Raw genomic sequence first — 13,129 nt, forward strand, 5'->3', positions numbered from 1 at the left:
TGATCTTAATAGGGAAAAGTGGTAGTGGTGGACAGTGTCAGAGGTAGAACGTCAGGACCCTTTGCACCCCTGGTAGTTCCACCACTGGCAGATGAGGGTTAAATTTCGGCCACCAGCAGACAGGGCTCACAGAAACCCCGCCTCTTATGGTAATACAGTGGTTCTGGTTGGTAGATGCGGCTAGAGGCGTCTACCTAGTCTTGCCGGTGTCTGTGCTGGCTGGCTGGGCATTGCTGTAGAGATGGTGGGAGCAGGAGGATCGCAGTGAATGTGTGGACTGTACCGGGGGGTTTTGTACCGCTGGGCAGGCGGGCTCTCCATGAGGGAGAGGTGTGAGCACCACAGTATGGACAAACAGATGGCTCGTTGCAAGATAGTGGTAGTTGGGGACACCCAATGTGGGAAAACTGCTCTTCTGCACGTCTTTGCTAAGGATTGTTACCCTGAGGTGGGTGTGTGACCGTATACAAATGAGGCTTAGTCTAGGGGCACTTAGTGGTGTTCTGAATTTTGTAAAAACGCAGCAGTTTTATTTATATATATATATAGTGTACACACATATGGGAAGGACATGCTATGGTGAGGAATGTGTTATATATGTAAGAATCAGGAATAAGTTCAGTTAGGTTGTAAATGTGGAGCTTATTATACATATGTAACTATTACGTGCCATTCTTATCCCATGCTCAGGCTGAATGCCTTTTAGAATGAGATTTCTTAGTAAGTTAGATGTGTCCCTGCGATTGTTATATAAGGGTGGGAGCCAGCCATACGAAGATATGCCATTGCTTTCAGGGTGTTAGTTTTTGAGCCACATGTGTTGTATTTATCTTACATTAATGGGGTAATTGAATATTAATACACAATGGATCCTCTTTGGCAGTTTGGGATTTAAAACAGGCGTTGTCAACCTATTGTTTTTGGAACATTCTTGATGTAACTGATATTTACGTCACACTTTAATTTCTGTCTATGATCCCCAATGAATATGTTATAGTAGAAAAAAAAAAAAGAAAAAGTAATATAAAATATCATAACGATTTATAGATCTGCAAAAGTATACAATGTGTTTCACTAAATGGACATTGCAGTTAAAATTTAAATGCACATAGAAGAATAACATATTTGAATAGAAACACATTTGCACTACACATGTATTGGCAAAAATGCATCTAGTAAAAGTAATCACTGTTTTAGTGCTAACATGTTTTTGTGCATGTGAAGCATAGCTAGATATTCTCAGTGCACCAGCATTTTAAATACTACAGCTGCTTAGAGCACCAGTGGGGCGTGTATAATGTCAGCAATTAACAAACTGAGTCATTACCAGATAGTACAAGCACCTTACGCTCTCTAGGCAAGTGCTGTGTTTAAAATGCTGGTACACGGTGCATACGTAAATATGCTTTGGAAACAGTTATAGCTCTTATTAGAATCATTTTTGCTAATACATGTATATTACACAAATGCTTCTATTCAAAACTGAAATGCATCCATGTGGTTTCCAAATTTGGCTGGAATGTCCCTGTACTTGGAAGTTGTAAGGCTTATGTGGGGTTCTCTGCCGTGCTGTAGATTAAAAGTAATCTTCACTTGCACAGTGCAGCACTAATGGGGTTAATTTCAATTTCAAGCAGTTTACATCAATAATCACAATAACAAATTTCCTATATTATTATATAAATCTTATGAAATCATGAAAACAATGTAGTACTGCCTTGACAACCAGACACCCAATAATGTTAGGGGTTAAAAGTTTTTGAGTGCTGTGTAAATCATAGTTGGCTGCTTGGCTGGATACAGAATTATTATGCCTAAAGTAATATCAGATGTCCAGAATTCCAGTATGTTTCTATTCTTCTTAAACATACTGCAGATTGTTCCCATAAAGATTAGTAAGTAGTGCAATAAGTAATTTTGTAGAGAAATCAAGTGTAGAGTGGTCTAAAATTTAACCCTACAATCCATTCTGATCTTATATTAGATACATTTATAAAAAAAATAGAGAAATTAATAGTGAGGTGCCTGAAATTTTTTTCCCAAACATGTAATGGCTTTATATATAGATATCATAGAATTATCCAAAATATTAGAAGAGTCAGAAGAAACATTTGAAGCTGTGATCATATAATTCATAGCATTGCGATACTAAGAGCAATGTGATCTTGTGCTCACATACAATACAGTAGGATACTGTAAGCGTGTGCAATATAGTGTAGCAGTGTGATCTCATGATCCTGTATCATACTATGCTTTTATAACACACAGTACAATGTGATTATATGGCATATATACAGTATATATGTGTGTGTGTGAGAATATATATATATATATATATATATATATATTTAAGGCAGTGTGATTCTGTGTGCATATGGTACAGTGATATCCTCTTTAGAAACATGATGGGATATTATGAACCTATAGGCACTCTAATTTCACAGTGTTGATTCACAGAGAAATCCAGAGCAGTATGGTTTTGTTATTGTGCAGAGCATTGTGCTGCCTTAAAAGGCATGTAGTGTAGGTCTCTAGATATATACAGTGTGGTCCTAGGGAGAAAAGTGTGTGTTTGTATATGTGTGTATGTGTGTGTATGTATATTTTTTTTATAGCATGAGTGTAGCCTAATCTGATAGGCACTCATTGGAGTATGATTCAGTGGAAATGTATAGTCATACATACATGCATTGTAATGTAGTTTTAGTGAAACAGTATAGTGTGATGTTTAATATACCATAATGTAATGTGGGTAGTGCAGGGTGAACCTCGAGAGACATATGGCACAACATCGGTGTCCCAAAAGGGAAAACAAGAAAACTCTGGCTTTCTTATTCTTTGATAGCTTGTAAATAGAGAGCAGCATAATGCTACATACAATTCAGTGTGATCAAAAGGAGCAGGTCCGGCGCATTGCCTCTGTCTCTCCCCATTTACGTCTTATAAAAAAAAAAAAAAAAGTGTACATTGAGGTGTATATAACTTTGTTTTGATTAATAGGGTTTTCAAAAGTCCATTGTCTCCCTCCAATGCATCTGGAAAACATACTATTTTGGTCCCCCAAATTAAATGTTGGACTTTGCAGCAATACCTGAATACAATATTTTGAGATGTTCTAGTCAGATATACATTACAATACTAAACACAATCCAAGCGAGGGTTAAATCGCCTATATAGCACGTATTTATAAAAATATATTCATATGATGTATAACAATACTATCTTATAACCTAAGGGTGTATACCTGCTTCAAATCGGGAGCAACATTGCAAACTTTTTTCTAACTTTTTACCCAGTGTCAAATGATCAATTAATTAGCAGGATAATTATGCCAAACCTACACCTTAATAAAGCTAGACACATATAATTATTAGATCCACACAAGAATGTCATACCTAAGACTTGGTGGGTACACTGTGGCCATATTCTCTACTTAAACCCATACTGATGAAACATTCCTGTTCTTTAAGTAGAGAAAATGGTCACAGTGTTGCCCCAAAGTCTTAGTTATGACATTGTTGTTGGCACTTGTCTTGCTAAATTCCTTATTTGATTTGTGTATATATAACAGAAGTATTTTTTTTAAGCAAAAATAAATGTAAAATTCTAACATGGTTCATTAAGGGAGGGGGTAGATTACTGCATAGATTGACATATTAGTTTTGAAGAATACAGATGTGTGATGTAAATGACAAATGCAGGACTGTGCTTTTCATGTTCCATGCAGAGTGAGCCTATAGACCCGTATTACTCTTCAGTGTGGTGCTGTAGGCGCATGCATTTAGTGCCTCTATCTATATACATATGACACTGTAGTCATGCATGGAATATGACCTGAACTCTGATTCTTTATAGTCCGTGCCTTAATGGTCAGAAATTGAGGCATGTAGCAAGGTAATGTCCCTTTCTTTCCTGCCTTTTACTGCTGTTTCTCTATTTGACCCTTTTCCTGGTACCTTTTAACCCTTGTTACCTTGGCTATCCCTTTCCACTCTCTTCCTATTTCTCTCCCCTATGTGTTTTTCTCTCCATTTGCTTTACTATGTCTCACATCTGTGTCTCTGCTTTCTGATTGCTTTTTTTTTTTCACCCTTCCCCCCTACTTTTCTCTCAGCACCCAACTAAACTTGCATTTCGTCATGTATACAGGTTTTGTGAGGCATCAATGAGGAAAAATCGCATCAAATCCTATGTACATGAGATCATTCTGTTTCTTTAGTCATTCATGTAACGTTGCATGTATGACGTAGGACATGTAAACATTCTTGTCTATTCAACAACCATAATTTAGATTTGACTTTTCTGTGCATTGTATATTTTATGTTTTAACAATTAGCGGTGCTTACATTTATATACATAAAATTCACATAAATACTGTGTAACTGCTAACACAGAACAGTCTGTTTACCTTCATTTTGCATGTCTCTCTATCTCTATCTAGAAGTAACATTTATACAATTTGATGTCTTTGCCTGTGTTAGTCTCCACTTGATCTTTAGGTTAACATGAATCCGTTTTAATGACTTTGTTAAAGGGACATGAAACTCAAATTTTTTTCTTTCATGATTTAGAAAGAACATGCAATTTTAAACAACTTTCTAATTTACTTCTATTATCTAATTTGCTTCATTCTCTTGATATACTTTGATGAAAAGCATATCTAGATAGGCTCCGTAGCTGCTGATTGGTTGCTGCACATAGATGCCTCGTGTGATTGGCTCATCCATGTGCATTGCTATTTCTTCAACAATGGATATCTAAAGAATTAGATTATAGAAGTAAATTGGAATGTTGTTTAAAATTGTATTCTCTACTTGAATCATGAAAGACATTTTATGGGTTTAGTGTCCCTTTAAAGGGAAATGAAAGTGCTAAAAGAAAATAATATGTTAGAACATTTTATTGTTTCACTGTTTCTTGCAAATAACTATGTTAATGCCTACAGGGGGTTAAACATATGGTTTAAGGAAAATGAAAACCTTGTAATTACAAGATATTTCTGTTGTGCTGCTTTAGAATATCGTATCAGCCAAGTATTATTGTTTTTAATATTTTTTAATGCATTTGGTTTTCAGTAGCAGAACACCACCCACCATTGTCCTTATTTGGAGGAGCCAATCTCAGCTTTAATCTGCAGACAACAAGGCTAGTCATAGTCATAAACTTAATTTAAAATGTATTGTTTGTCAGTTGTTATCATTTAAAGCCAGTTAGGGAATGCTATGTATCAGGGTTCACCTTGAGAAGTCAGCAGGGTGCATTTAAAATTCTAAGAATTAGATCATCCTCATTTTTCAGTGCTAAACTACATCAAAATAATAACATAATATTGCAAAGTAGTCTGATTACACATAACTAAACATTTTATCTAAACATTTCATGGTGTTTTAAAGTCACCATTACTGGGACTTAGCTGACGGCATCTAGTGAGCCAATGACAAGAGACAAACATATGTGTGTGTATATAAAATGCCACTAATCACCAGCTAGCTACCAGTATATGCGCCTGAGCCTGTCTAGGTATGTTTTTTTCATCAAAGGATACCAAGAGAAAAAAAAAGTACACTTGACAAAAGAAGTGAATTTAAAAGTCTCTTAAACTTACATCTATCTGAGTCATGAAAGTTTAATTTTGACTTTTACATCCCTTTAAATTAATATATTATGATGTACTAACAGAATTTAATAAAACATAATTGAAACATTTAGGGCTGCAACAACTAATCGATCATCGATAATGCAAATCGTTGTCAACGATTTGCATTATCGATTAATCGGTCTATCGATTAGTTGGGCTGCTTGCCACCGCCACACTAGAAAAGGCATGTCTATTTCCTGTCTATTTCCTGAGCGCGGTGAAGAGAAGAGAAGGAGAAGACGTGTGGGAAGAGAGGAGTGTGCGACAGTGAGATTATTTGGGATAGACGTCACTTCTGACTTCATCTGCTGCAAGGTGGGTAATAACTTAGTACTAGCGTTAAGCAATGGAGGAGGGAGATATTGGATTCGGCTGGCTGCTACTTGACTGAGTAGATCGCGGGCACCCGGTCATGGAAGGGGAGGGTCTGACTCTGTGTCTGGATCAAGTAAAACTTGCTAAAATAATAATATATAACCTCTGGTGGTCTTCTGTTTGATTTTACAACACTCCGGTTACTGCTAGCTTCTGTAACTGTTAGGGAGGATAGCACTGGGCAGGGTGTGAGCTTTGAGGAGATCGCGGGCACCGGGTCATGGAAGGGGAGGGGCTAAGGTAAGGGTCCGGATCAAGTAACTTGCTGGTCTCACTGTAGCGTGTTTTTTTTATTTAACTAACTAATAACTCAAAGCCAAGCCAACTTAGCCAAGAGAAGTGCATTAGCGCCAGCATACAAAAACACTGAGACCAGAGCTTATGTCTTAATCCTCTTGGCTCCGCCTCCCAGCAAGTTGATTGATCCAGACCCTCACCTTAGCCCCTCCCCTTCCATGCGACCCGGTGCCCTCAATCTCCTCAGTCCTCACACCTCTGTGCTATCCTTCCTAACAGTTACAGAAGCAGTCACAGGAAATGTTGTAAAATCAAACAGTCAGTGAGACCACCAGAGGTTATGTATTATTATCTTAGCAAGTTACTTGATCCGGAGTTGGACCCTCACCTTAGCCCCTCCCCTTCCATGACCCGGTGCCCACGATCTCCTCACACCCCTGTGCTATGACTGCTATCCTTCCTAACAGTTACTTGCAGTAGCAGCCATACAGTCACAGCACAGCAGTGTTGTATGCACTGCAGTGACAGTCAACAGTTGATCTTTTTTTCTTAATTTAGACAACCTTGGTGTAATAAAAACAAAGTAAGTCAACTTGGCAGCCAGCTACAGCTGAGCTAATAAATTATGACAACAATACATTTGCTCTGCTAAGTCTTTAAAAGTTTGTAAGTTGTGTAATTTAAAGTAGTTTGTGTTGTGTACAGTTGTACAGTGAACTTGATAAGATAAAAAGTTTAACTATTTGTATTTCTGCAGTAAGGCAGTTTTTTTTAATACTCTGTTAAACCAAACAGAGTTTGTTTGTTCATTATTATATTTTTTTACAAATGGTATATTGTTCAGTGTTTTTTTTTTTTTTCTATCCGATTTAATCGATTAATCGAAAAAAATAATCGACCAACTAATCGATTATGAAAATAATCGTTAGTTGCAGCCCTAGAAACATTGTAATTTGGGAGTCAGTGGGAGACGGTGTGATATCTGAGTACCACATAAATACTCTGCAGGATGAGAGTGAGGGTTAAAGGGACAGTCAGCACAAACATTGTTATTGTTTAAAAAGATAGATAATATATATATATTACTACCCATTCACAGCTTTGCACAAAAAACATGGTTATATTAATATAATAAGCCTCTAAATTTCTGTCTACTTATAAGTCACTAAACACAGCCCCTTGATCACATGTTTTGTATTAGCTTTTCACAACAGGGGAGTGCTAGTTCATGTGAGCCGTATAGATAACATTGAGCTCACGCCCGTGGATTCTAGCAATACAGCACTAATTGGCTTAAATGCAAGTCAGTAGATTCATATGATCAGGGGGCTGTCAGAAGAGGCTTAGATACAAGGTAATCAGAGGTAAAAAGTGTATTTAATATAACCATGTTTTTTTGTGCAAAACTGGGGAATGGGTAATAAAGGGATTATCTGTATTTATAAACAATAATTTTTTTTTTTTTTGCGTCGACTGTCCCTTTAAATGAAACCATTTAAACACAGTATGTCTGTACTAGTATATACATAATCCTATTCATATTGAGTTTCTGCTTCTTAAATATGTGACTGCATTCCTATTCATGCAGCTACATAAATTTACCCTGTATATTCTTATAGTCAATGGTCTAGATCAGTGCTCGCCAACCGGTGGTCCGTGGACCACTGTTGGTCCACGGGAAAATGTTGGTGGTCCATGACACAATCAAGCAGGAATTCATCTCCTCTGATGGTGTCACCCACCATCGTGCCACAACTCCCTACAGTGCCTGGCTGGACATCAGTGAAAACCGACGGAGGAGGATTTAAATTACAATCTCTTTACGCACGTTGCGTAGTACTGCGCAACTTGCGTAGCTGGATTGTATTTTTAACTCCTCCCGCCCAGCGTGCTGCTCAGAGATGAATACTTCCATTCTAAAGCCAGCAGAGGTTGGTATAGTCTTGGTTTGAAATAGTGGAATTATAGTATATAAAAAAAAAAGAAAATCATAAAAAAAATTCTCTCTTATATTTCATTTATTTTCTTCCCTTTACCTGTCTCTTTGTAGTAGTCAAAATTAAACTTACATGACTCAGATAGAGCATGCAATTTTAAGACACTTTTTTAAATTCACTTCTATTTTCAAATGTGCTTCGTTCTCTTAGTATCCCTTGTTAAAAAATGAATACGCACATATCATACACTAGTGGGAGCTGCTGTTAATTGGTGCCTGTACACATTTGTCTCTTGTGATTGGCTAACTAGATATCTTCAGCTTCCTGTCAGTAGTGCAATGCTGTCCCTTCAGCAATGGATAACAAGAGAATGAAGAAAATTTGATATTAGAATTACATTGGAAATTTGTTTAAAATTGTAAGTTTTATCTGAATCATAAAAGAAAAATTTGGGGGTTTACTATCCCTTTAATTTATGACTCCAATGTCTGTCCATAATCATAAGTAGTTTAGAATAATTCCTAACTGAGGAGGTAACTTGGAAGTTTTGTGGTCCTTTTAAACATAATTCGTTTTCCCACTTTCTGCCTCTCTGTTTCTAGCTCAAAAGTTGGCACTCTCAGTTCTATCATTCAGTTAGTTAATTCCAAAAAATAATTCTTAAAAGTGTGTGTGTATGTGTATATGTATGTGTATATATATATATATATATATAACACACTTTATAGAGGTTTGTACCTTTTTAAAAAAATTTCATGTTAGTAGTCCACGAGATTCAAAATTGTGAGTTTAGTGGTCCCTGAGGTCCGAAAGGTTGGCAACCCCTGGTCTAGATCACATTCCCTTTGTTCAAGGGGCATAAAAGTAATTCAAGGGGCATAAAAGTGATAAACAGAAAATGTTCCAATATTTTAGAACTTTTTTTTTATGCACCATAGCTGCTTAGTTGTGTGTGTGTGTGTGTGTGTGTGTATATAATATATATATATATTCTCCATATCCACTGGGAGCTAGCTGAACACATCTCTTTCAACCAAAAGTGCAAAATTAGTTTGATAATAGAAGTAAATTGTAAAGTCTATATAAATTGTCATGGCTCAGAGCAGGCAAGTTGACTTTCATATCCCTCCAATACATTAGCAAACACTTTACCTGTTCTAGATGCTTACCACTGAAATGGTTACAACTTCATTTAACAAATGCTTTTTTTTCTGTCCAATATTTACAAAGCAGAAAAGTATGAAGATTTCTGTCATGTTTTCTGATTCTACATATGCAGGTAGAACTGAAGGCAGCGCAATAAAGCTGTACAAATGGGTGCAAGGGATCATACAGTCATTCTACGCACGTTTGTTTCAGAGTCCCATGTAAACGTATGGTTGCTGACAAAACCCACATTTTTCTGTCATGGGTCAGATAGAGCAAACATTTTTAAACAACTTTCCAATTTACTTCTATTATCAATTTTTGCTTAATTCTCTTGGTATCCTTTAATAAATGAGAAGGAGCTAGCTGAGCACATTGATAAACCAATTACATGAGACATATTAGTGCAGCCCCCAATCAGCAGTTAGCTCACAGCTGCAAAGCCTGCCTAGGTATCCTTTTCAACAAGAGATAGCAAGAGAACAAAGCAAATTAGAAAATAGAAATAAACTGAAAAGTTGTTACAAATTGCATGATCTATCTGAATCACGAAAGAAAGAAATTGGGTTTCATATCCCTTTTTAAGTTTGACTTTTATGGCCCTTTAAGGTATCTAGCGGTATTTGTTGTTACTATCAGTTGTCAAGTGTGTGATTCTGATATTATTATCTAGTTAGGCCAAAGCAATTGTCTATATAGACCATGTCTTCTAATGGCACACACAACTCAATACAGAAAACGTAGCACAGAACTGTAGGTAAATCAAGAAGCCATACAATACAACTTCTTAACCTGCAGTAGATGAAACAAGATTACTAAATCAATAGTCGCTGTGAAAAGTGGATTTTGAGCCCAGACCACTGGGAGCACAGAAGAGCTGTTTGCTTCCCTCCTACTGGGCATGTCAAAAAGCAGTAGCGCAAAAGAATTCCCCAGTGCAGTTTTCCTGGAAACTTCTGTTAAAGGGACATGAAATTAAACTTTCAAGGGACATGAAACCTATTTTTTTTTCTTTCATGATTCAGATAGAACAAGCAATTTTGAACAACTTTCTAATTTGCTTAATTCTCTTGATATTCTTTGCTGAAAAGCATATCTAGATAGGTGCAGTAGCTGCTGATTGGTGGCTGCATATAGATGCCTTGTGTGATTGGCTCACCTTTGTGCATTGCTATTTCTTGCAGTGCAGAACGTTGCAACGGGCTGACCATGATAGTGTGGCCCACATGAAGTTTAGGTTCTGGTTGCAGTATAACAGCAGTAATATTTTTGCTAGATAGCCTTCTTGTCTTTATCTTGAGTAGGTGGATATTTTCCATGCCATAGTTAAATAACCTTTTATTTCTAAACAAAGTCCTCACATAATAGATTGAAAATAGAAATATACCTAAAAGTAGCACAAATCTGTATATGTTTTATTAGAAATGCATAAGACGACAATGAAAGCCAGTATATGTTTTATTATTATTATTTTTTTTTCTTCTGGGGCTCTTTCGCTCTACAGCTGATAAATCTTCTCCAAATTATTTTGACACCAGATAGCCCCAGAAAAAAAGTGCCTCTTTTAAAGGGACATAAAGTAAATTTTGTCTGTCTGATACTAAATGCTAAAACAGTTAGAAAAGCATCAGACTCATATATCACCTTACAGAAGTCTATGGGCAGATCAGACTGCAGCTTGGGTGATGAATTGTGTTATATATTGCAGAAGTTAATAGGGACTGGAAACCTTATTTTATTTAACCTTGCGTTTTCAGGTTATTGCTATCTAGAACAGTGACGGACAGCTTGAGGCCCATGTTTTATCCTTAATTCTCCATCCTTCCCTCTTAAGCACCCAAAAGTCTCATTTTCACTTACACACTTCCTGCACACTCCCCTGTATCACACAAAAAATTGGCTTAACCCTTAAACTACCAGCTTCTTAGAATTCAACTAAGAGATTGAAAAACATAGCCCCAATTGCAAGCCCTGTGTTCTGCAGCTTCGGGATACATTTGTCTGCTGCACATTATCAGTGATGTGTGTGTAAAAAAAAACACTACTGGTAATCCAGGAGCAGGTCATGGAGACCCTATGCTGCCAGTTACACAGAACTCTGCACTCACTAGAGGGCCGGGTGTGCTGTCGTCCGCTAGCGGGTCCATATCACACTCACTAGAGGGCCGGGTGTGCTGTCGTCCGCTAGCGGCTCCATATCACACTCACTAGCGGGCCGGGTGTGCTGTCGTCCGCTAGCAGCTCCATATCACACTCACTAGCGGGCCTGGTGTGCTGTCGTCTGCTAGCGGCTCCATATCACACTAACTAGTGGGCCGGGTGTGCTGTCGTATGCTAGCGGCTACATATCACACTCACTAGCGGGCCGGGTGTGCTGTCGTCCGCTAGCGGCTCCATATCACACTCACTAGAGGGCCGGGTGTGCTGTCGTATGCTAGCGGCTACATATCACACTCACTAGCGGGCCGGGTGTGCTGTCGTATGCTAGCGGCTACATATCACACTCACTAGCGGGCCGGGTGTGCTGTCGTCCGCTAGCGGCTCCATATCACACTCACTAGAGGGCCGGGTGTGCTGTCGTCCGCTAGCGGCTCCATATCAGCAGTGGGACAATCTCCTGCAGCAGAACATGGACAGCAACCGTCAGCAGACTGCTCTGTGGAACTGGCAGGATGGGGTCTCTGGGTATTGTGTAAAGTTTTATTTAAAAAATAAATAAAAGTAGATACAGTAAAGAAATAAAAGTGTTTATGGTATCATAAGGTGTAATCTATAATGTTATTCTTTATATAGGACACGCTGAATGTTGGGACAGGGGTGGGCCATACAGGGGGCAGGGATTACCGGAGGAGGTAAATAAATAAGGGGGCTGGGGTAAGGGCACCCACAAATTTGTCTTGCTCAGGGCCCCACAAATGCTATTGATAGCCTTGACCGTGCTATTGTTTTTTCCTACACAATACAGAACTCTAGCTTTTATATTTTTGCAACTTTTACACGTATTAAGTTACATAAAATATATATGTAAAAACCCTCAACAATAGAGAGCAATGCAGCAGCTGCAAAATTGTTAAACTTCCACAGTGTATTGTACACACTAAGCTATAGCGATAATATAGTAATCTAAAGAGCCAGCAGCCTCACTAATCTGAATGTGCCACACATATCACAGGATGTGAAAATATTTAAGTTCCAATATGGCAGCACTGAGTATAAAAATGCAGAGCTGCAGCAACTGGCCGTTACAAGAGGTTAAATAGAACAGCAGCTTTTGAAGAGAGCTGCAGTCACAGGAGGAAAAACAATGAGTAGTAAAAAAAAAACAACAATCCATTATACTGTAGTTTTATTCAGCACTTTAATGTCCCTCAAGTGTAATTAAACATTCTAAAGTTGTCCACTAAACAGGTGTTTAATGCAAATGATGACCAATGAGAAAATGGGGCCTGAAATAAAGAATAATGTGTGTATGATGGGTGAATAAGGTTTTGTCTGCTAGCTGTCTTCTTAGGAGGTGTTAGACAGCTGTATGAAAATGTAATTCTTGCTAGGTGTGAACTGCAGGAATGGCACCTAGCAGCAAGGAGAGGCAACTGAAACAGCAACACTTCAGGAAGGTGTCAGGTTCTCTCTGGGGTGGGGAAATCAACCTCATATTTTAATCATGTGTCTTTAGTAAAGAATATTCCCTACTGAAAAGATAAAAAACTGTTTAAATAATTAGTTGCAAGAATGGATTTTGAAAGAAAAATGTAAATTAAAAATATGTATATGACTAATATTTACTCTGCTATTT

General features: G+C 37.7%; 1 protein-coding gene across 1 annotated transcript in view; it reads left to right on the forward strand.

Annotated features, from left to right (window-relative positions):
* Window positions 1-234: 234 nt before the first annotated feature.
* Window positions 235-13,129, forward strand: part of RND2 (Rho family GTPase 2) — a 206,571-nt gene continuing 193,676 nt past the window's right edge. The window contains exon 1 of the mRNA XM_053699585.1: window positions 235-448. Within this exon, the coding sequence (XP_053555560.1) occupies window positions 269-448 (180 nt within the window). The 5' untranslated portion in view covers window positions 235-268. The remainder of the gene's footprint in view (window positions 449-13,129) is intronic.

The sequence above is a fragment of the Bombina bombina genome, chromosome 1 (genome assembly GCF_027579735.1).
Source record: "Bombina bombina isolate aBomBom1 chromosome 1, aBomBom1.pri, whole genome shotgun sequence".
Lineage (NCBI taxonomy): Eukaryota > Metazoa > Chordata > Amphibia > Anura > Bombinatoridae > Bombina > Bombina bombina.